The following is a 22,658-nucleotide window of genomic DNA, read 5'->3' on the forward strand; positions in this document are numbered from 1 at the left end:
CACTCCCTGCGTGCAGACACAGGCAGTTGCCATATCTGAGTCTCCATCAAACTGGCTATCACCTTTCGTCTGCCCTGCCCTAGTGATTCCCTGAGACCCCGCCCTACCTAAGTTTCGGGCACACCCAAGCCACTTCTAGTGGCTTTTTGATATAAACAACCTGTCTTAACTCATGCTGTGGACTTTCCTAAACTCTCTCAAATGTTCACAAAACCCAAACAAGCAGCATCTGGCTTCAGCATGACCTATACCTCTGGCTGAACATCCCTAAGCCCCCAGTAGAGGCAGCAGGCTTTGGTAGATTGACCTCTTGAGGCAACTCCAAGCCCAGTGTGGGCAGCAGCCATCTGTGGATTGCTTTGTGGTTCATGCCAGGTGGCTGCAGGCAGGGCACAGGCTGAGGCTAAACTTGGCCTGCAGCGGGTCCCCTCCCAGGAGGCCCCACGGCTGGCATGCCTGGTGGCCAGCTTCGGATCAAGATGGAGCATCACCCAGCTGCCTCCAAGGGCAACATACCCAAAGGGCAGACTGGGCAGGCACCAGAGTCCCATGAAACCGAATCTTGCTCTATAGGTTCAGCCCGTGCACCACAGCTCCTCCATTGTAGTCACAGCCAGTCCTCACAACCAATTAGCCTGAGTGTCAATCCCTCCCACTGATATGCAGACAGCAACAAGGCTCAACTACAATAGGAGTGCACACACAACCCACACAAGGGACACACCTAGAGCATTGGTCTGGTGACCAGAAAGACTGCACCACTGGGTCCCACAGGACACCTACGATATAAGGCCACTCTACCAAGGCCAGCAGACATAGCACCTCTACCTAATACATAGAAACAAACACAGGGAGGCAGCTAAAATGGGGAGACAAAGAAACATGTCCCAAATAAAAGAACAGAACAAAGGACCAGAAAAAGAACTAAACAAGATGGAGACAAAAAAATCTACCAGAAACGGAGTTCTGAGTACTGGTTATAAGGATGCTCTATGGCCCCAGGAAGAACTTCAACAAAGAGACAGAAAACACAAAAAATGTAGATAGAAAACATAAAAAAGAACCAGTCACAAATAAAGAATACAATAATGGAAATAAAGAATACATTAGAGGGAATCATACCAACATTTACATGAAAGGGATACCAGAAGGAGAAGAGAGAGAGCAAGGAATTGAAAACATATTTAAAGAAATAATGACAGAAAACTTCCTTAACCTGGCAAAAGAAATAGAAATACAAGCCCAGAAAGCACAGAGAGTCCCAAACAAGATGAACCCAAATAGGCCCGCACCAAGACACATCATAATTGAAATGCCAAAGGTTAATGACAAACAGAGAATCGTAAAAGTAGCAAGAGAAAAGCACTTAGTTACCTACAAGGGAGCTCCTATAAGACTATCAGCTGATTTCTCAACAGAAACTTTGCAGGCTGGAAGGGACTAGCACAAAATATTCAAAGTGATGAAAATCAGGGAACTACAACCAAGATTACTCTACCCAGCAAAGCTGTCATTTAGAATAGAAGGACAGATACAGGGCTTCCCAGACAAGAAAAAGCTACAGGCAATCATCACCACCAAACCAGTATTACAAGGAATCTTAGAGGGACTTCTTTAAGATGAAAAGAAGAAAAAAAGATTAAAAATATGAATAAAATGGCAATAACGTCCTATCTATCAACAATTATTTTCAATGTAAATGAATTAAATGCTCCAATTAAAAGACAGGGGGTCTAAATGGATAAGCAAACAAAACCCTTATTATGCTCCTTCAAGAAACTCACTTCAGATCGAAAGACACACACACAGACTGAAAGTAAAGAGAAAAAGATATTTCATGAAAATGGAAACAAGCAAAACAGAAAATCTGAGGTAGCAATACTTATACCAGAGAAAATAGACTTTAAAACAGAGGCTGCAAGAGACAAAGGGCCCAGTAATTACACTTCTGGGTATTTATCCAAAGAAACCCAAAACCCTACTTCGAGGAGATGAATGCATCCATATGTTCATTGCAGCATTGTTTATAATGGTCAAGATGTGAAGGCAGCCTGGGTTTCCGTTTATGGATGAATGGATAAAGATTAGGTGGTACATATATACAATCAGAATATGGAAACGGGTTCTTGCCATCTGCGGCAGCATGTATGGTCCTGGAGGGTATCATGCTGAGCAGAGTATGACAGACCAAGAAATACAGATGCAATGTGATTTCGCTTATATGTGGAATCTAAAGAACAAAATAAACAAACAAACACAACAGAAACAAACTCATAGATACAGAGAACATTTTGATGGTTGACATATGGGAAGGAGGTTGGGGTGACTGAAAAGGGGAAGGGATTAAGAAGTGCAAATTGGGGCCAGCCTGGTGGCTCAGGTGGTGGGAGCGCCGTGCTCCTAACACCGAGGTAGCAGGTTCGATTCCCACATGGGCCAGTGAGCTGCGCCCTCTACAGCTAAGACTGTGAACAACAGCTGTACCTGGAACTGGACTGTGGTGAGCAGCCAGAGGTTGGCATAAGCTGCCGCAGGGGGCTACCATGTACTGCCATGAGCCAAAACAATGGCTTGAACTGAAGTGAGGGGGGGGGGGAGGTGCAAGAAGGGGGGAAAAAAAAAAAAGAAGGGCAAATTGGTTGTCACATACCGTGTTTCCCCAAAAACTAGTCGGACAATCACTCTAACGCATCTTTTGGAGCAAAAATTAATATAAGACCCGGTCTTATATTATGTTAGATAAGACCTGGTCTTATAGTACTAGGTCTTATATTAATTTTTGCTCCTAAAGATGCATTAGAGCTGATCTGCCAGCTAGGTCTTATTTTCGGGGAAACACAGTAGTAGTCATGGGGATGCAGGGTGTAGCATAAAGAATATAGTCAATAATATTGTAATAACTATGCATGTTGTCAGATGGATACTACATTAATTAGGGTGATAGATGGGAAGGGGGTTGGGGCAAAGTGAAAAAGGTGAAGAAGTACAAATTTGTAGTTACAAAACAGCTATGGGGATGTAAAATATAGAAATATAGTCAATTATATGGTAATACCTGTGCATAGTGCCAGGTGGGTACTAGACTAGTCTGGTGGACTTAAATTATGTAAATGTCTAACCACTATGCTGTACACCTGAAATTAATATAAAATAATATTGAATGTCTAAATAAAGTGTAAAACAAACAAACAAACAAAAACAAAACCCTCACCTCAGGGGCTTTGCCCCTCTTCTAAACTAAAAGTTGAGTGGTCTCTGAATTAGGAAGCACGCAGAGGGAGAACACTGAAGGCCCAGGAAAGCCCTAGGCCTGCTGCTGAGCTCACAGGCAGTGAGCAAGGAAGCCAAACACGTTCATCATCAGAGGTGCAAAAGGAAGTTTAGAGGCCCAGCCAGATGTGAGACTGGCAGATGGAAAAGAGTGGGTGCTAGGGATGCCTTGGGGTAAGAAAAATTAGGTATTAGGATGGCTTGCTTGTTCAGAAAACAATGTCCCAAGCATCGAACTGGTGTCAGAGAAAAATGCCTTATTACCTAAACACGCCATCAGCTCAGCTGGGCAAAGAGGTCATCATTTAGTGACAGGTACAGTCTATGAGAAACAGACTGGGAAGGGGCAGAACAGGGGTTTGCCCTGATCTCTGGCTGATCAGAGAGGCTGGAATTTTACAAACTGCCATTGGCCTCTTTGGGCCTGACATCTTACATTCTGGTCCATCATGGCTGTTGGAGGCGAGATGGGGTTCAGAGGATAAATAACCTTGAGAGATCACACTAGTGGCTAAGAGATTTCATCTATTTTTCAAATTTTGAAATATTTGATATAGCCCAAAGGACATATGTTATATATGTGTAGTCACATGCATAATAATTCAAGAAACACCTGTGAATCCATCACCCCACCGAAGAACTAGAACATCGCCAATGCTCAAAGATCTCAAACCCTGCCTTATCCAGAAGTGACTGCTATTCTGAACTTGTCCCATAATCTTTTGCTTTTCTTTATATTTTCCCACACATAAATCCCCAAACAATAAATTGTTTAGTTATCGTTATTTTTAAGTTTAACAGGAATACATTCATTGTATGAATTACTTTTTTTCAACTCATTATATTTCTAAAATTCATCCATGCTGATGTGTGTATGGGTCACTCACTTATACTATGTATATTATTTCATTGTGTAAATACTCGTATACCACAATTAGTGTATCCATTCTTTTGTCCAAGGGTATTTGGATTGTCTAGTTTTTTGCTGTTTATTGATATCTGTGTTTCCTGGAGCCCAATTTCTCTGGGGTATATACCCTAGAGTGGAATTATTGGGTCAAATTGTTTTTCAGAATGGTTGGACCAATTTATGTTCCACCCATCAGAGTTCCTGTTGCGCCACATTCTCCAAGACTTGGTATCATTCTTCCACTTTCCACAAGTATCTCTAACCTTGGTTGGGGATCTCTGTTGGTGACCCTGGGGTCAGCTCCCACCTTTCCCAGCCAGAGCCCATGACTTTTCTAATGCCCCATGAACATGCTGAAATGTTTCTATATAACCCATTTTCATAACTGAATAACACTGAGCACAAAGGAGGGAAGGAAATGACAGTTTAGGGACAGACTTGGGGACTTGGGGGGTCTTTCTATGTGACTATCAGAATCATTGGATCCTTTTACAGAATGAAGGCAGATGTGTTAGTTCTGCTCTAATCCACAGCACACTGGAGCCTGGTCCCCTAGGGTAACTAAAGATGCTTAATTTTCTTCCCTATCAGCCCCCCACTCATTTCTCAGGAAAACACAGTATTTCTCTAAATGTGGGCCACCACCCACCCCCATGAGAATCAGCTGGAGTGCTTGTTAAAAACGCAGGTTCTCAAGCCCCTCCTCAGACTGAATCTCTCTGGGGTGCAGCTCAGGGACCTGCTGTTTAACAAGTTCCCCAGCGATCCACGTGCACACTGAGGATGGAGAGGGGCTGCCCTAGGCACTGCCATCAGAGAAGTCACGCCAAGTTCATCTCCAGAAAGGTGCAGACACTCTCCCAACAGCTCCTCTGTAAGAAACAATTAGAATCCCCTCTTCTCATGACCCTTCCCCTACTTCCACTGTCCCCCAATACAGCAGGGATAAGGAGAGCGCTTAAATTTTAGTATCTACGAGTATGCATACAAGATGTGTATCCCAGCATCAGTCATAGAAAGAGAAACTGAAAACAGCTGCCTACTAGTAGAATTCTAGTCAAATACATAATGGTGCATCTTTCTAATGGAATGCTACGCAGCTGTTAGAAATGACTCTATGTCTTTATTATTGCATCTCCACTTTCACAGAATCTTTAAAAAGCATGTTAAATTTTACAGTTTCCATTGTAAGTAGGCATTATCTTTATAATCAGAAAAAACACAATAAAACACAAAATACAGAAACATCCAGAAGCATTTGCTGGATATTTATAAAGGAGCTGGTTCAGATTATTCAACAAGTCCCAATAACAAAAATCTCTTTAAATTATCAAAGGAAATACTACAGGAAAATTTTCCAGATTTGAGGGACTTGAGTTTCCAGATTGAAAGAGCTCACCAAAAGGCTTGCACTACAAACAAACAAAAAAACCCAATGCAGCTATTTGTCATCAAATTTCAGAACACCAAGAACAGAGAGAAGATCCTAAGTTGTTCCAAAGAGAAAAAAGGAAAAACAGGCCAAAGACAAAGCATCAAGAATTAGAGTGGCATTTGGGCTCCTACCAGAGTCATTGGCTATTACAAGACCATGAAGCTTTGCTTTCAGAATAATGAGGAAAAAGGATCTCTATATCTATCCGAACCAGCCTGCCAAGTGTTATGGTGGAATAAAGACATACTGAGACATATAAGGGCTCCGGTATTTAATTTCTGAAGCACTCAATCTTAGACTCCTCCTGAGAGATGTATTTTAGCAAAATGAGGATATGCAATATGAAGGAGGGAAACCATGGACCCTGGAAATTGGAGCTCCAACCCAGGGCACTGGTGAGGGCAGATCCTGCAGGACTAAGGTGGGAACAGGCCCCGGGCAGGCACAGCTAGTTCAAATTGGGGAAGGAAGAGGGGGCTAAGGGATAGAGGTCTCCAGATTTAAAAAATGCAAATGGAACCAACAAAGGCTTCAACTTGTGTTTGAGTGCATGGAAAAACTACTGACAGTCATGTGACAGATGTTTTGGAGCAGTTGAGAAAAAGTAGTGAAATAGAGATAGGTACACAGAAAACCAAGCAAGTGAAAATATGACGGTAATTTCAGGAAAACCAAAAAGTTGTACAAGAAAGAAAACATAATTAGAGTACTGGAAGTCAGCATAATGCCTAGAATTGATAAAACTATGAAATTGTATTATGTATATTATTTAGAAAATGGAGAAAAACAAAGGAAAAAATTAAAAGAATTGAAAGTAGTTGCCTCTGGGGAAATGGAACAGAGAGATGGGTAAAGGACTATTGTATTTTGCCATAAGCCTTGTAGCACTATTTTTTAAAACTAAGCACACTTATTATTTTTAATAATAATAGTTGGAACACTCATAAACGCTGATCAAATGTAAAATGATGCAGCCATTAACTTTAAAAAAGTTAAACAGAGTTACCGTATGACTTGGCAATTTCACGCCTAGGAGTATATTCAAGAGAATTGAAAACAAGTGTTCAAACAAAAGCTTGTGCAGGAATACTTCAGTGCTATTCACAATAGCCAACAAATGGAAACAACCCAAATATCCATCACCTGATGAATGGATAAGTGAAATGTGGTATATCCGTATAGTGGAATATTATTCAGCCATAAAAAGGAATGAAGTATTGATACATGGTACAATATGGATGAACCCTGAAAACAGGACCCTAAATGAAAGAAACCAGACACAAATTCCACTCACAATAGCATCAAAAAGTATAAAATACTTGTAAAACAAACATAATCAAGGAAGCTATATTAGTTTACTAGGGCTTTCATAACAAAATACCACAGACTAGGTGGCTGAAACAACAGAGATTTTCTCACAATTCTTCTGAGGACTCTCCTTGGCTTGCAGATGGCCACCTTCTCGCTGTGTCCTTTCATGGTTGCTCCTGTCTGTGTTGTCTGGGACCTAATCTCCTCTCCTTATAAGGATACCAGTCACATTGGATTAGGGTCCACTTTAACAATTTGACTTGGTGTGGGCCTTATAAAATTTATTCAGTTTGGTACACAGTGAACTCTTTTAATGTGAAGATTCGTATCTTTTTCTGTTTTAGGAAATTTTTTCCCATTATTTTTTTATTTTCTGGGTTCTCATATTCTGGAACTCCTACTAAAAAGAGTTGGAGCGTCTGGGTATATCTTCCAAATCTCTTTTATCTCATATTATCCAATTTTGCCACCCTTCCAAACTGTCCTTGCCTCATGAGTTTTCAGGCTGTGGTTTCTTGACAAACTTGATTTTATCTTCTTGTTTATCTTTTATTATTTTAAATCTATTTTTGAATTGTACAACTGTATATTAATTCATTGTCCTTGTAAAACACTTCAATGATACAGAAAAAAATTAAAACTCTCATGCTCTATGTTTAACATTCCAACTCAGTTTCCCCAAAGTAACCACTTCCCAGTTTAGGGTTTTCCCTTTCAGATCTTTTCCTATGGCTTCTTTTATATTTTTTATATTGAAATAGGTGTTTTGTTTTTCTTTATATAAATAGTATCAAATTGAACCTACTGTTTCACAATTTCCTTTTAGCTTATTCTGTACCTTGGAGATTTTGCATGTCAGTAGATATAGATTTATTTCTTTTTAACAGCTATATAGCATTCCATACAGATGTATTGTAATTTGTATACTTACTCCTCTACTGAAGGATATTTATATTGTTCCCTTTTTTTTCACTTTTATAAACAATGTGACAACGAACATCAGTGTACCTACTTCAATCTCACTATAAATAAATATGCATTTCTCTGGAACATAACTTAAAAATGGAATTGCTGTTTAGGAGAATATATACACATTTATTTACTTTTCAATATATCCTTCGTACAAAATTCAAGTTACGACATCAATCATATTGAAAAGCAAGTCTTCCTACTCCTGCTTCCCAATCATCAGTTCTTCACTCCAGACGGAATCACTGTCATCAGTTTTTTTCCTTTCACAAATATTCTAGGATTGGCCATTCTGGATTTATATGTATATTGCTTAATGAGCCTTCAAAAAGGCAATTTATACTAACTATGGTGGGTTGCAATTGACCAGATTCTTTGCTGTTCCTTCCACCCAGAGGTGAAGTCTATTTCCCCACTCCTTGTACTTGGGTTGGCCTAGGCTTTGAGAGATATTGTAGTTTACTTTCTAGCTTTCTTGGAATGTTGCTGCCATGTGAATAAACCCAATCTATCCTACTTGAGGGTGAGAAACAACGTGAAGTAGCGACGTACTCCCATCCTAGGTTCCCTAACTGGGGGTTGGCAAACTTTTTCTGTAAAGGGCTAATTGTAAATATTTTCAGCTTTACGGGCTATCTGGTCTCTTTTGCAACTACTCACCTCTGCTGTTGTATTGTGAAAGCGGCCATAAACAACATATAAATAAACAGTTGTGGCCAGATTTGGCCCACTGGTTCACTGACCCTTACCCTAAACCAACCAGCCTGCCAATTGCCAGGCATGTAAGGTCATCCTAGACCATCCAAGCCCCAGTGTAGCCTCCAGCAAACTACAGAGATCAGCTGAACTAGCCCAGACCAGAATAACTGCACATCTAATGCACAAAATTGTGAGTAATAATTAATGTTTGTTGTTTTGAGCCACCAAGTTTTAGTTTGTTACACAGCAAAAGCCAACCAACATACCAAACTTTGCCATCGCTGAACATTATCAATATTTTTTATTAATCTGCTGTGTTAAAAATGGTACGTTATATTTTACTATGTCTTTCTATGATTATGGGTTTTTGCATTTTAAAAATATATTCACTGGTCAATTATATATGCTCTTTTGTGAGTGTCTTCTTTATATGCATTGCTCATTTTAACACTGGATTATTTGCTTATTAATTTGTCATTGTTTGAGAATATATCTTGGATATTAACTCTTTATTATATATATTGCAAATATTTTCTGTTTGTTGTCAATTATTTGTAGTATTTTTTATATTGAATTTAAAAATTTTTATATAATCAACTTTAGCAATCATTTCCTTTACAGTTTTTGTTTTGTATTTTTAGAAGGCTCTCCCTATTCTAAGTTTACACAAACATTTTCCTACATTCTTCTCATAGTTTATAGAGTTTTTTGTTTTTATAATTGTTTTATTATCTCTATGAAATGTATTTTAGCTATGGTGTAATTTTAATATTTTTAAGGTAGAAAACATTATTATTAGGTATTCTTGCATATTGTTTTTGAGACAAATTTCAAAACCATCTACAGTTCCCTATATAAAAAAAAACACCTCTTGGCCTTTTATTTGTTATTCCTATTTGTGTCCTATTTTTTTCAGAGTATCCTCAATTTTTTGGTGTGTTAATGGCACTATTTCTGGGTTTTCGGCCTATTTGGAATTTATTTGTTTTTAATTAATACCTTCTGTTTTGGGGACGTAGAACAAGAGGGAGGGTAGTCAAATGTACATTTAGATCCAGTTCTTCCATCAGCTATTCATTTTTTAAATTTACCTTCCAAGTTCTTAAAAGAATTCAGCATTATTTATAATAAAAAATACGGTGTCCTAAGGGTAAAGCGTCACTTGCGTAGCTCTCTCAGTTATGTACATGTAGGCTGAGAAACAGTCATTATTCTGGGATTGGGGCATAGCTTTTGTGACTTAATTAAGGTGGCCATTAGATCTCTCATATATTAACTTGGTCCCTAAGGAGGAGCTGGATAAATTTACGTAAGAAGGCCAGCGTGTTCTGGGCTAGAAGGAACTGATATTCAATCATTGCTTCCTGAGACATGAAGTTAGAGACCTGTGGATATTGACTTGGCCCTGGCTAAAGGACAAGCAGAGAAGAGTAACAAGGTCTTTGAAATAATTCACTTCTGTAAAGTGGGAGTCCAGGCTGATGCCCTCAAGGGTTGATGTCAGCCCTGCAAGTGGCTGAAAGCAGTTCCGGTACCAGCTCTGCAATATTTCAGAATTAACAGCATTACTCACTGAACATGCAGCATCAGTTTCCTAAACAGAGAGACAGCATGGAGCAAAGGACGCAATTCAGTTGAATGCCTATTTTGTCCTTGCTGGGGTATGGAAATTGTATCGACTTCTTCCAGATTATATTCTTGGGAATTTGAGGGTAAGTCAGAGAGATAAACCTTAAGAACCAGATGTTGAATATCTTGTTAATCTATGTTGTGGAGTCTCTAGACAATTTTCATTTTATGTAGAAAACAAAAATTTAAAGGCTGCCCCGGTACTCCTATATCAACTGCCCAGTGAGGGCGATAAGTGCAGCTATGGAGCGGGTGACTCTTGTCTCTGCAGCTCCTGGGAAAGTGCTTTGTAAACTGAAAGTAGAAGAGGAGCAAACCAACAAGCTGGGCCCTCTCCCCAGGAGGTTGATAGCCACCTCAATGGTAACATATCAACAATCGCCTGATCTGCACAGAAAGGGGAACACCTGGCATCAGTGTCAATAGGAACACAAGGTACCTTTCATCTGCTAAATTAGGAAGAGATACAGTAATTACGGCACACATTCGGAAGCAAGGAAAAACACTTGCGTTTGCCTTTGTGGATCTGACCAACAAAGCCACAGGAAAATCAGTAGCACAAGGCTGACGCACAAAACACCTGGGAAACTTGAGAGGACACCAGTATGACTTAAAGAAACCCAACAAGGAATATCAAGTGTAAATTTGACTTGAACAAATGTAATTTTCAAAATAAATTAGCACAACCAGGAGAAGTAGCTAAGAAATACTTTGGGGAAAAGGACATGGAGTCCAAGTGGGGTGTATTTATATTTTCATTTTAAACCTCTTTGGTTTTAGTTTTTAATCCTATGTATGATACTTGGATAAAAAATTCTTAGCGCAAAGTGTTTTGATAACTTAGGTAAAGCAAAGAAGCTAGTTGGACCATTTTGAGATAAGATTACTTTAAAACTGAATTCTAAATATTAAGCTAAAGGAAAAATATAAATTACTGGTTAATCCTTAATGAATTTTAGGTACTTCCCAGTTCTAAAATGCCATCTACATGTATTTTTTTAAAGACTGTGGAACTTCAAAATAGAAGGACCATAGTCCATATTGGAAAACAGATTAAGGGATGTGGCTTAAAAATAGTCAAGAAATTTGGAGGCAAAGCACATCAATGTGATATAGGCAATAGTCCAATGGGTGTGGTGTTTTTCTCTGATAATTTGTCTGGCATATTTTATATTGGGGGGGAGCATATTGTTAGCCCCTTTTCTAACTATGCACCCATCACAAAGGATCATATAGAACTATATTAACTGCAGTAGAACCTCCAAGACTTATATTTAAGTAAAAAAATATAAAATATTTCTATAAAAATTATTTAGTCCTATATCCTTATGAATATATAGAAGTCTAGAAGTAAGGTTACCAAAATTTGATGGTCATTGGCTCTAGGTGGTGAGACTTTAGAGAATTTTTGGCTTCTTGTCATACTTTCCTGAATTACTTAATTTTTTTTTACAAATTTACTTTTACAAATTTATAATGAACATGTTTTTATTTATTTTTTTAAATTTTTGTTAGGACGGGGGATGTTTTATCTTTATGAAATAATTTTTCAAAAATGGAAAGTGACCAGAGAAGTTACAAGGAATAATAGTAATAGTAATAATAATAACAGCTTATTATGAATCAGAAACTATACTAAGTGTTGTACATGCATTATCTGATTTAATTCTCACAACAACTTTATGAAATTACTCTCCAGTTTTGCAATATTAAGCAAACCAAGGCTTGAATAGTTTAAATAAACTGTCCATAATCACAGGGTTAGTAAGTGGTGGGGTCAGGATTAAAGCCCAGATTCCCTGGCTGCAGAGTTAGGGTTTCTCTGGTTTGACCTACAGGAGAGTTGGATCTGTTTGGAGCTGACAGAGAAATTCACCAACATTTTAAATACAATCCACATTCAAGTCTATTAGTCATGCCTTTGGTGCAGAAGAAAGCACCAAATACTGTAAAAATAACCAGTACCAAAGTCACTACCAACTAAAGACAGAACGCTTTCTGTGGTATTCTGCTACAGTGGTAGACCCAGTGAACCATACGTTCAAGTACTGGAGGGTACCCTTGCATAGTCCCCCACCCCCTTTTTTTTTCAGGGTGCAGCTCATAGTGGCCCATGCGGGGATGGAACCGGGCAACCTTGGTGTTATTAGCACCATGCGCCAACCAACTGTGCTAACCAGCTACCCCATTCCCCTCTTTTTGAATCTGGGCTGGCCCTTTGACTTGCTTTAACAAACAGAATGTGGTCAAAGCACCATTTCTGGTCCTAAGCCTTAAGAAAGCCTAGCAGCTTTCACTTTTGCCCTTTTGGGAGCCCTTAGCCACCATGTAAGAAGCATGGCTACTCTGCTGGAGAGATAACGTGGAAAGATCACATGGAGGAGAGAATCTGAGTCTACAGGGAGAGAGTGGCCCAGTCATTCCAGCTGAACCAGCCCCCAGTTGATGTTACCACCAAGAGCAAGGACAGCAGAATGGCCAGAGGTGTGAGGAGGGGGTGGGTGGGGAGACGGTGGGGTGAGGTGGGGTGGGGAGCCGGCTAATCCCAGCCCAGACTGGCGTGTTTCAAACTGTACATTTTGGGGTGGTTTGTTATACAATAGATAATGAAAAAACCTCCATTTCCTTGGGCCCCTGCTGGGAAACTTAGTTCTTCCTAAAGCTGGAGTCTCCATTCCTTAGCACCTATCTCTCAATTGGCAATAGTTTGCCAGAAGCTCTCACATTAATTACTAGGACGTAGGCTATTTTTTTTTTAAATAGAAAGAGGTACTAGGTGGGGGTCCAGAGGCTCAGATTTTAGCCCAAGTTTCGTTACTAACTGTATACCTTTTGAAAGTAATTCACCTGTTTGTTTCAGTTGTAAAATGGGGAGATTAATGCTCACTCTACTTCCCAGAGGGTAAAATTAGTATAACCGAGTTGAAAAGAAAAATAAAACGCTTCCAGCTCAAGAGGCAAGTGAGGAAATACAAAGAACAAAGACTTGATGTGATCTGGGTGTAAGATCTTGAACAAACGACTTCATATTTCTGATCCCGTTCTTCCTCTGTAAAAGAGACTACTCCTTCTCACCTCACAGTTTATCTGTGATGTTTCAATAACACATAGCATGAGGAGAGACCTGTTGCACAATAAACTTTAACTGCCCGCTATCAAATCCAAAAGCCCTCTCTCCCCGGTCCCCCACCAACCTCATATTTCCCGCCTAACCCCAAAGTCTGGAGTGGGACCCAGAAAGCTACTTTTTTTAAATCTACATTTAAAGAAACAAGTTACCTAGTAGATGCTAACGCAGGTGCCTTCACGAAAAGGACTCCACTTGTTACCAAGCCCCCTCCCTCTTTCAAAAGGAGCCGCAAACTCCAGTCTCGCGACAGGTTCTTCTTTCTTCAGAATCTGTACAGGTCTCGCGAGAGTTACTCGTCCAATCACGAGGCTGGATGGCTGCCCAAGATGGCGGCGCGCTGGGAGCGTAACATCTGCGTTTCTAGGAGCTTAGTGCCGAGGTTGCCTTAAGACGCTGGGTTTAGAGGCCCACTTCAGACTGGTCGTCTGGCAGGAACTTTGACCTTAGAGGTGAGTCCCTTAATATCTTTCATGTGGGTTGCGAGTTCGCTTAACCCATGTATCACCCAGGTTTCTCATTTTCGGGTTCTGGGCCCGTGAGGTGTCGGCTTCGGGGTCTAGGGAGAGAGACCCGATGGGTGTGTGTGTGTGCGCGCGCGAGCTGGAGTGGTGGTGGGGTGGGTGGGAGGAGTTGGCGAATAGAATGGAGACTAGGATTGAGGTAGGAAAGACCCCCAGGGCTGAGGAGATTTAGAGGGATCCGAAACTGAGGCGGGAAAACAATCTGAGTAGGTAAGATGGTGTGAAAGTAGTGGAAGAGATGGAAAACTGGCATTGGCGGGACTAGAAGAAAAAGTAGGATTTATGAGGGAAGGCAATGATAAAAAAAAAAAAAAAAAAAAAAAAAATTGGGATTGAAGTGGGAGGGATCTGGGCAGAAGGAATTCGAAATTCTGACAGCGGAATTTAGAATATGTGTGTTAAGGTAAGTGGTAGTTGAGGAGGAGGATTTAAACGTCAAGAGAAACCAAGGTAACGGTAGCTTCAAGGTTCTGTTTTGGCTTTTTGGACTGACTCGGGTAACCCGAAAAAAAAGCCCCAACCCTAGGGATGAGTCTCTTTGGGAATCAAGACGGGACTGTTCACCAAGAATGAGGGTGCTGTGTTTCAGTGGCCTGGACAGTGAAAAGAATTCCGTCATGCTTTCAGTCAACAAATACTGGTTGAGTGCCTGCGGGACCTAATTTAGGTGCTGAGAAATCACAGTGAACAAATAGACAAAACATTTTCCCTCATGAAGCTTACTGGCAGGGAAAATGTTTTAAAAAAGTGAAATATATGGAATGTCAGTCAAATGCATAAGTTCTATGTAGAAGATTGAAGCTAGTAAGGGAAACACGAAGTGTGTTCACTTACTGCATTTTAAAGTAGAAGTACTTAGGAAAGGCATCAATGAAGAGATGACATTTGATTTAGAGACCTGAACAAGGCCAGGGTACCTTGTATGTGTGTATTTCCAGGGGAAGATCAGTCCATGCAGACCAGACATCAATTACAAAAGTCCTGAGGCAGGAATATACCAGAGTTGATAGAGAAACAACAAGGAGGTCAGTGTAGCTAGAGCAGAATGAGCCAGAAAGAGAAATATAAATTGAGTGAGCAAGAAGGAAGTGACAATGCTGAGGACAGGTAAGAGTTGACACTCCGTTAAATGCTGAGGAATGGGATAGATTGACTTAAGAACCCATTGTCTATATTAGGAGCTTGGTTGGCAAAGAAGTGGCTTTATTGACTCGTTCTATCTGTTCTGACCAGAAAAGTTGAATAATGTAGGAAATGAACGGAATCTGCCATATGTGAATGAAAAAGGGTCTATGTAGTAAACCTGATAAGCTCAGAAGGGGCCACACAGCAGGCTGAAAAAGCTCAGTGACCGAAAGTAACCCCACAGGATAGTCTGATCACAAATTCCTAACTGGGCAGGTCATAGCTGGTAGTCACGTACCAGGCTTATAGCTTCCTTAGCAAAGGCCAGTCTTTACCTTAAGTGAAGCCTGTCTTTTGTTCTGATGCACCTAGGATAACATACTTTGAAATGTCAGAGTAATATTCTCTTCTAGACCCCACGAAGTCACACCATCGGCACCATAACACGAGACCACAGAACCTCTCATTGTTATCTTGTTACGCGGATACCATCGCTGTGTGTTGTAAATGTTAATTAACTATCCTGTACCCACCAATGTCAAAGAAGTCTGTGTTTCTCCATTTTGCTTTATCCAACCCTAGAGATTTTCCTGCTTTGCTTTCTTTCTCCTGCCTCCTTAATCTACCACCAGTGGATTTCCTGTGCCTTCCTTATGTTTTCTCCTTTATTCTAAATGCATACAAGGAACTGCAAGACTGCCATTCTCCAGACCATTGATATCTTGCTTCTGGGCATGTCCTCAAAAAAACTTGGCTCCGAGAAACTCTTATAAAACTTTTCTGTAGGTTTGGATATTCTGTGGACACATCTGTAATTTAATTTGTTCCACATATGTTCAGAGTGTTAGTGTATGTACATTGATGTCAGCTGTAAAATGTTACAGCTGACATCAATGTACATACATTAAAATCTTTAAATGTATGTCTTTAAAGTCTTAATGTGTTGCAGAGCCCTAACATACCAGTGTCTCTTGAAATTACTGTTCAGAGTACCTTGCTTTTTTTGTTGCTTGCCAGAATCACAAGAAAGGAAAATATTTTCCTTTTCAACTTTTTCTTGGGGACTGGGACCTGTCCTGGTTTTATGCTCACTTCTTTCCTGATGGTCTGTAAAGGATATGTTAATGTTAGGAAGTTAAAACTTGTATATAGTGAGTTTCTGTAACAATGTGAGGGCCAAAAGGTAATAGTAATGTGCGGAAAAACTTCCAAGAGACTATTAATTCCCCCCAATTCTGAATTATTCATTTACTAAACAAATATTTAGTATATGACAGTTGTTGGGGGGGGGGTATAGTGAAGAATAAGATGGACATGGTTATGGCCTGGTGTGTGTGTGACAAATGTAAACCAAAGGTCTCTGAGGGAAAAGTATAGAAAGCTTTGAAAGCATATGAGGTCAGACAATTAAGTTCGCGAACTCATCCTGGAAAAAGTGCTACATACCTCATTGCTGAATATCACTACGGTCACCTTCAAAGTACTCCCCTTGGGAAGCTGTGCACCAACGCCAGCGCCTCGTCCACCCTTCAAAGCAATTTTGGAACTCTTTCTCTGGAATGGCCATCAGAGCTGTCGTCGTATTACCCTTGATGTCCTGAATGTTATCAAAATGTCTTCCTTTCAATATTTGCTTTATCTTTGGGTAAAGAAAGAAGTCATTGGGGGCCAGATCAGGTGAGTAGGGAGGGCGTTGCCGTACAGTTATTTGTTTACTGGCCAAACACTCCCTCACAGACTGTGCCGTGTGAGCAGGTGCATTGTTGTGATGCAAGAGCCATGAATTGTTGGCGGAAAGTTCAGGTCGTCTAAGTTTTTCATGCAGCCTTTTCAGCACTTCCAAATAGTAAACTTGGTTAACTGTTTGTCCAGTTGGTACAAATTCATAATGAATAATCCCTGGGATATCAAAAAAGGTTAGCAACATCGTTGCAAGAAGTTCGCAAACTTAATTTTCAGGCCTCATATAGAGTGGGCATTTGATTGAATGTGTGGTGTCAGAGAAAGCCTACCAGAGAAAATGATGCGAGGATATGATATGAAGGACTCCTGAACCTTCACAGGATGAAGGGATGGGAGGGCAGACCATGATGCAGCAGAGAATGAAAGAAGACCAGTACATCTGCAAGAAGAGAAAGGTGGCAACAAATGAAGTTAGAGGGATAGGCAAGGCCTAGATTTTATATGCCTTGATAATGATTTTGGACTTAATCACACTGACGTGATTTAACAAGGAATGTTCCAATTTGCATGGGATGGAGGAGGGAAGATTGTCTGCTGGGTGAAAAGGAGATTGCAGGAGCAGGAGTGGTTCTAGAGAGATCAGTTAGAGGCTATTGTAGTAATCCAAGTAAGAAATGATAATGATTGGGGGGGGGCGTTGTGAAGGGTGAAAAATAGATAGGGTCAAGAAATAATTAGGACATAGAGAATATTCAGGACATGGTGTGTTTGGAATAGGGGACATGGAGTGGAGAAGATGCTAAAGATTTCGGGTTGTGTGTCATACAAAGATAGTGGTGTCATTCAGTGAAATAGGGAAGATTCAAAAAAGACGATTTTGGGGTGGGTAGAAATTATTAATTTTAAACATATTGTGTATGAAGTACTTTTGAACCATTCAGGTGAAAAGTCTCATTTGCAGTTCGATATATGATTTGGAAAGGTCTGGAGTGAAGACAACAATTCTTTTTTGAAAATGGTTGTTAAATTTCCAATGTCAAAAACTGTCAAAAACCTTCTGAAATAGAGTGTTAGCAGATTTATTACTATGTAAAATTACACCTCTAACAAAGCCTGCAAAGGAAAGGTCCTTTGTTGCTAGGAAACTTTATGATAGGGGATATGACTCAACCCGGGAAATTAGGGAAGGAAAGACCTTCCTGAAGAAGAGATGCTTGAACTGTGATAGTAAGGATGAGTGAGGAATTCCTCAGGTGAAGAGGAGGAAAGAACATAGACAAAAGGAGTAAGCTGTGTAAAGATTCTATTGCCAGGGTGGAAGGACAGAAAAATAAGCTAGAGGGGTGTGACTTAAGCTGATGGTGAAGAAATAGGTGAGCCCACGCCATGCTGGGCCTTATACGTATGCTGAAGTCAGGTTTTTAGTTTTATCCTAAGAGTAAAGTTTTGAGCCAGTGGGCATAGGAGAAGGACATAATGAGATTTGTGTTTAGAAATGATCACTGCAAGATGGGAAAAGAAGTGGAGAGAATAAAAGGGATTCAGGGAGACCAATTAAGAGGCTGTTGTAGTCTAGGTAACTTGTACTGGCTTACATTAGTGGAGATAGGGAAAAATAGATGGATTTGAGAGGTATTTAGCAAGTTATGTCCACATGATGACTTCTTGGGATATGAGAGGGTGGAGAACAATCTGGTAACTCCCAGGTTTCTGACTATGGAACACTGTTTAGATGAATGCTCATTATAAAAATGGAAAATGCAGAATGGTGTAAAGAAGAAAATAAAAATCACCTACCACTCAGAGATATATAGTACACTAACATATTTTAAAATTATCAACTACTTAGAGGTTTGCTAAACCACAACAATGGTTTTTCTTCTAGTTTTTATTTCTTTCTTTAAATGCATTAACTTTTTTCTTCTTTGTAATCTGGAAGAAGACAAAATTAAGTTTGTTTTCATTTGGTTTGAGCTACTTAGGATTGACAAGACTGAAATTTAGAAAGGAGATTGGAATAGAAGATATTTTTTGAAACTTTAGTGACCCTATGGGGCACCACCAAGTATTCAGTCTATAGGCCACTGTAAAAACTAATCTCTGATTATAATATTCTTGGCTGTAGATAATAAGATTCTGGACTGCACCTTCTGCTATTTTGGTGCTTTTAAAGGAATAATTTCCAATTTTCTTCCCTTGGTTAAAAAAAAATCATCATGTATTATGTACATTTCTTTTTATTGTGGTAAAATACATATAACATAAAATTTACCAATTTAACCATTTTTAAGTGTACCATTCAATGACATTAAGTATATTCATAGTATTGTACAACCATCACCACTATCCATTTCTAGAAGTTTTTTATCCTAAACAGAAACTATGTACCCATTAAAGATAACTCATCATTGCTCCCTCCCCCCACCCCCAAGTAACCTCTATTCTGCTCTCTATCTGTATGAATTTGACTAGTCTTGGTACCTCATATAAGTGGCATAATACAATATTCCTAATACTCCTTTTGTGTGAGGCTTATTTCCCTTAGCATAATGTTTTTAAGGTTTGTAGCATGTTGTAGCATGTATCAATTCATTATGTTTTATGGCTGAATAGTATTCCATGGTATGTATATACCACATTCTGTTTACGCATCTGTTTATGGACACTTAGGGTTGTGTCCACCTTTTGGCTCTTGTGAATAGTGATCCTATGAGCATTGGTATGCAAGTATCTGTTTGAATCCCTGCTTTCAGCTCTCTTAGGAGTGGAAATGCTGGGTCATATGGTAATTCTGTGTTTTAACTTTTTAAAGGACCACCAAACTGTTTTCCACAGTGGTTGTACCATTTCACATTTCCACCTGTAATGCACGAGGGCTCCAATTTCTTCACATCCTCTCTAACACTTGTTATTTAAAAAAAAAATTAAAATTTTAAATCATAGCCGTCCTAATGGGTAGAAGTTTTGATTTCTCTAATGGCAGATGTTGGTGAGCATCTTTTCATGTGCTTATTTGTTGTGTACATTTTAAAAATATAACTTCTATTTTCTCATTTCATTGGCAAGGATGTGTTGGCTGTAACTGTTGACTTGGCAACCACAGCTTTTCCCCATTAATGTTTTTTTTTTTAAACTAAATATGCTGATTTTTTCCCCTTTTTTTTTCTTTTTAAAGATGGCTCTGAGTAAATCAATGCATGCAAGAAATAGATACAAGGACAAACCTCCTGACTTTGCATATCTGGCATCCAAATATCCAGATTTTAAGCAGCATATTCAGATAAATCTGAATGGAAGAGTGAGGTAGGTAACAGATGAAGAATTCTTGATACTGTGTTATTCTAGTGTAATCTGAATGGATACAGTGTAGTGGAAAGCGTATTGGACTGACAGTGGACCTGAGTCCTGATCTTAGACATGTTATTAAATGTCTCCTCTGACCTTGGACAAAATTTTTAACCTGTCTGGGTTTCATCTTTTTAATCTACAAAATAAGAGGATTAGACCAAATGTTTTTAAGTTTGCTCTGGCTTAAAAAAAAGAACTCTCGATGTCCAAATTATTGCTTACCCAGAGAGCCCAGAGTAACTGTAGAAACCTTAAGATTGTCCTCTAAAATTTGGTTGCTGGTAAGGGTTTGAAGTCCTTTTTTCAAGTATGTTGTTTATTTTGATGTGAGGTAGGAAAATAATAACCACAACATCAAAACCATGATTTCACGGATATTATTACTTAGGATTTTACTACATTTAAGTTAAAAAGTTGATTTTAAAAATTAAGAAAATAAGCTTTTGGCGGCTGTTAAGCTGGAGATATCCTGGCTGGGCGAAAGACATTGGATCTCATTGTCTTCCCAAAGGCCCTCAATAAAATGATTTGATTCCCCCACTCGCCCCAAATCAAGAAAATAAAACAGTATGCAGGTTCCACAAAAATTAAAAATAGAACTACCTTATAACCCAGCAATTCCACTTCTGGGTATTTAACCAAAAAAATCCAAAACACTAATTCGAAAAGATATACGGATGGGCCGGCCTGGTGGCTCAGGCGGTTAGAGCTCCATGCTCCTAACTCTGAAGGCTGCCGGTTCGATTCCCAAATGGGCCAGTGGGCTCTCAACCACAAGGTTGCCAGTTCAACTCCTCGAGTCCCGCAAGGGATGGTGGGCTCCGCCCCCTGCAACTAAGATTGAACACGGCACCTTGAGCTGAGCTGCCTCCCGAATGGCTCGGTTGGAGTGCGTCCTCTCAACCACAAGGTTGCCGGTTCGACTCCCGCAAGAGATGATGGGCTGCACCCCCTGCAACTAGCAATGGCAACTGGACCTGGAGCTGAGCTGCGCCGTTCACAACTAAGACTGAAAGGACAGCAACTTGAAACTGAACGGCACCCTCCACAACTAAGATTGAAAGGACAACAACTTGACTTGGAAAAAAGTCCTGAAAGTACACACTGTTCCCCAATAAAGTCCTGTTCCCCTTCCCCAATAAAATCTTAAAAAAAAAAAAAAAAGAAAGATATACGGACAATTAAGTTCATGAACTTTCCACTGTGTGAGCACATGGTAGAAAATTCGTGAACTTAATTATTCGACTCTATGCACATATATGTGTGTGTATGTGTACACACACACAGTGTCAAAAAAATGTATATACATTTTAAGAAAGGAAAAAACTTAAAATGGTAATATTCAATATATACTGATAGCAAAAGATGAATACAAGTCATTCACGTTTGATTTCTGAAGAGGTGCTCAAAGTGGTGACTATCAGCTTCCAGACACTTCTGATTACTGCAAACTACTGCTTGAGCAACGTTGACCAAAGTGTCCACTTGTATACATTTTTTTGGCACCCCATATATGCGTATGTACACACGATGGAACATTACTCAGCCATAAAAAGAATGAAATCTTACCATTTATGGCAACATGGATAGACCCAGAGGGTATTATACTAAGTGAAGTAAGTCAGACAGAGAAAGATAAATACTATTTGATCTCATATATGGAATCTAAAGAGCAAAATAAAAGAACAAACAAAACAGAAAGAGACTCATTGATACAGAGAGCAGACTGATGGTTGTCAGATAGGAGGAGAGTTGGAGGGCTGGGTGAAAAATGCGAAGGAATTAAGAAGTACAAATTGGTAGTTACAAAATAATCATGGGGATGTAAAGTACAGCATAGGGAATATAGTCAATAAATTGTAATAACTGTATAGTGCCAGGGGGATACTAGACTTACGAGGGGATCACTTCATAAATTATATAAATGTGTAATCACTACGCTGTACACCCGAAACTAATATAATATTGAATGTCAACTGTCATTGATAAATAAATGAAAGAATGGTATGAGTGCTTCAGGAAGTGGCAAGATTATGATAATGGTATGGGAATAACTGATGTGTGTGATGTACCCTTGAGAGGGAAATGTTTCATTCCAAGCCTGCCTGGGGAAAGGTGGTGATTTAACCTTGGGGAGGAGAAGGCAGGATTTGTGGAGAAGAAGGAAGGTAAGGAATAATAGGATCATAGGGGTGACCTCTTCCTTCCTCCTAGCAGTCGCCTTAGGGCTTTAGAAATAGAGGCCGTAGGGCAGGGCTTAACCTGAGGACCAAAATAGTCTAGAAATATCAAAGTATTTTAAAAATATATTTACGTTCATTTTTCTGGAAGATAATCCTTAGTTTTTATCAGATTCTCAAAGGGATCTGTGACAAAGAACTCTGCCTTCTCATGATGTGCCCAAAGTAGGACAGCTTCAGTTTTTTGTTTTTTCCCCAAGAGCAAAATCTTTTTATTGTTTAAAACATATCACAGAGCAATCAAATTTCTTTTTTTAAATGAAGTTTAAAAACATTCAGTCTTTTCTATTCTCTTTGGCAGTGACACTTTAATACATTGTACATGCATAGCAGAGAGTGCAGTTAATTGCAGTCAGTCCCACGCTCTCTACTTATATATTAATAATCT

The 22,658-nt window shown here is 39.5% G+C and overlaps 1 protein-coding gene, 1 long non-coding RNA gene and 1 pseudogene across 3 annotated transcripts in view; 2 read left to right on the forward strand and 1 right to left on the reverse strand.

Moving 5' to 3' along the window:
* Positions 1 to 13,683, reverse strand: part of LOC141569016 (uncharacterized) — a 62,667-nt gene extending 48,984 nt beyond the window's left edge. For both annotated transcript variants that reach the window (XR_012492412.2, XR_012492411.2), the window contains exon 1: positions 13,503 to 13,683. This is a non-coding gene — a long non-coding RNA (uncharacterized LOC141569016). The remainder of the gene's footprint in view (positions 1 to 13,502) is intronic.
* On the forward strand, positions 10,467 to 10,866 carry LOC109460243 (acyl-coenzyme A thioesterase 13 pseudogene; annotated as a pseudogene).
* METTL16 (methyltransferase 16, RNA N6-adenosine) overlaps positions 13,668 to 22,658 on the forward strand; it is a 70,502-nt gene continuing 61,511 nt past the window's right edge. The window contains exons 1-2 of the mRNA XM_019755521.3: positions 13,668 to 13,802; positions 19,858 to 19,985. Coding sequence (XP_019611080.3) covers positions 19,858 to 19,985 — 128 coding nt within the window. The 5' untranslated portion in view covers positions 13,668 to 13,802. The remainder of the gene's footprint in view (positions 13,803 to 19,857; positions 19,986 to 22,658) is intronic.

Source organism: Rhinolophus sinicus, chromosome 12 (assembly GCF_057876585.1).
Source record: "Rhinolophus sinicus isolate RSI-liver-muscle chromosome 12, RSI-T2T, whole genome shotgun sequence".
Lineage (NCBI taxonomy): Eukaryota > Metazoa > Chordata > Mammalia > Chiroptera > Rhinolophidae > Rhinolophus > Rhinolophus sinicus.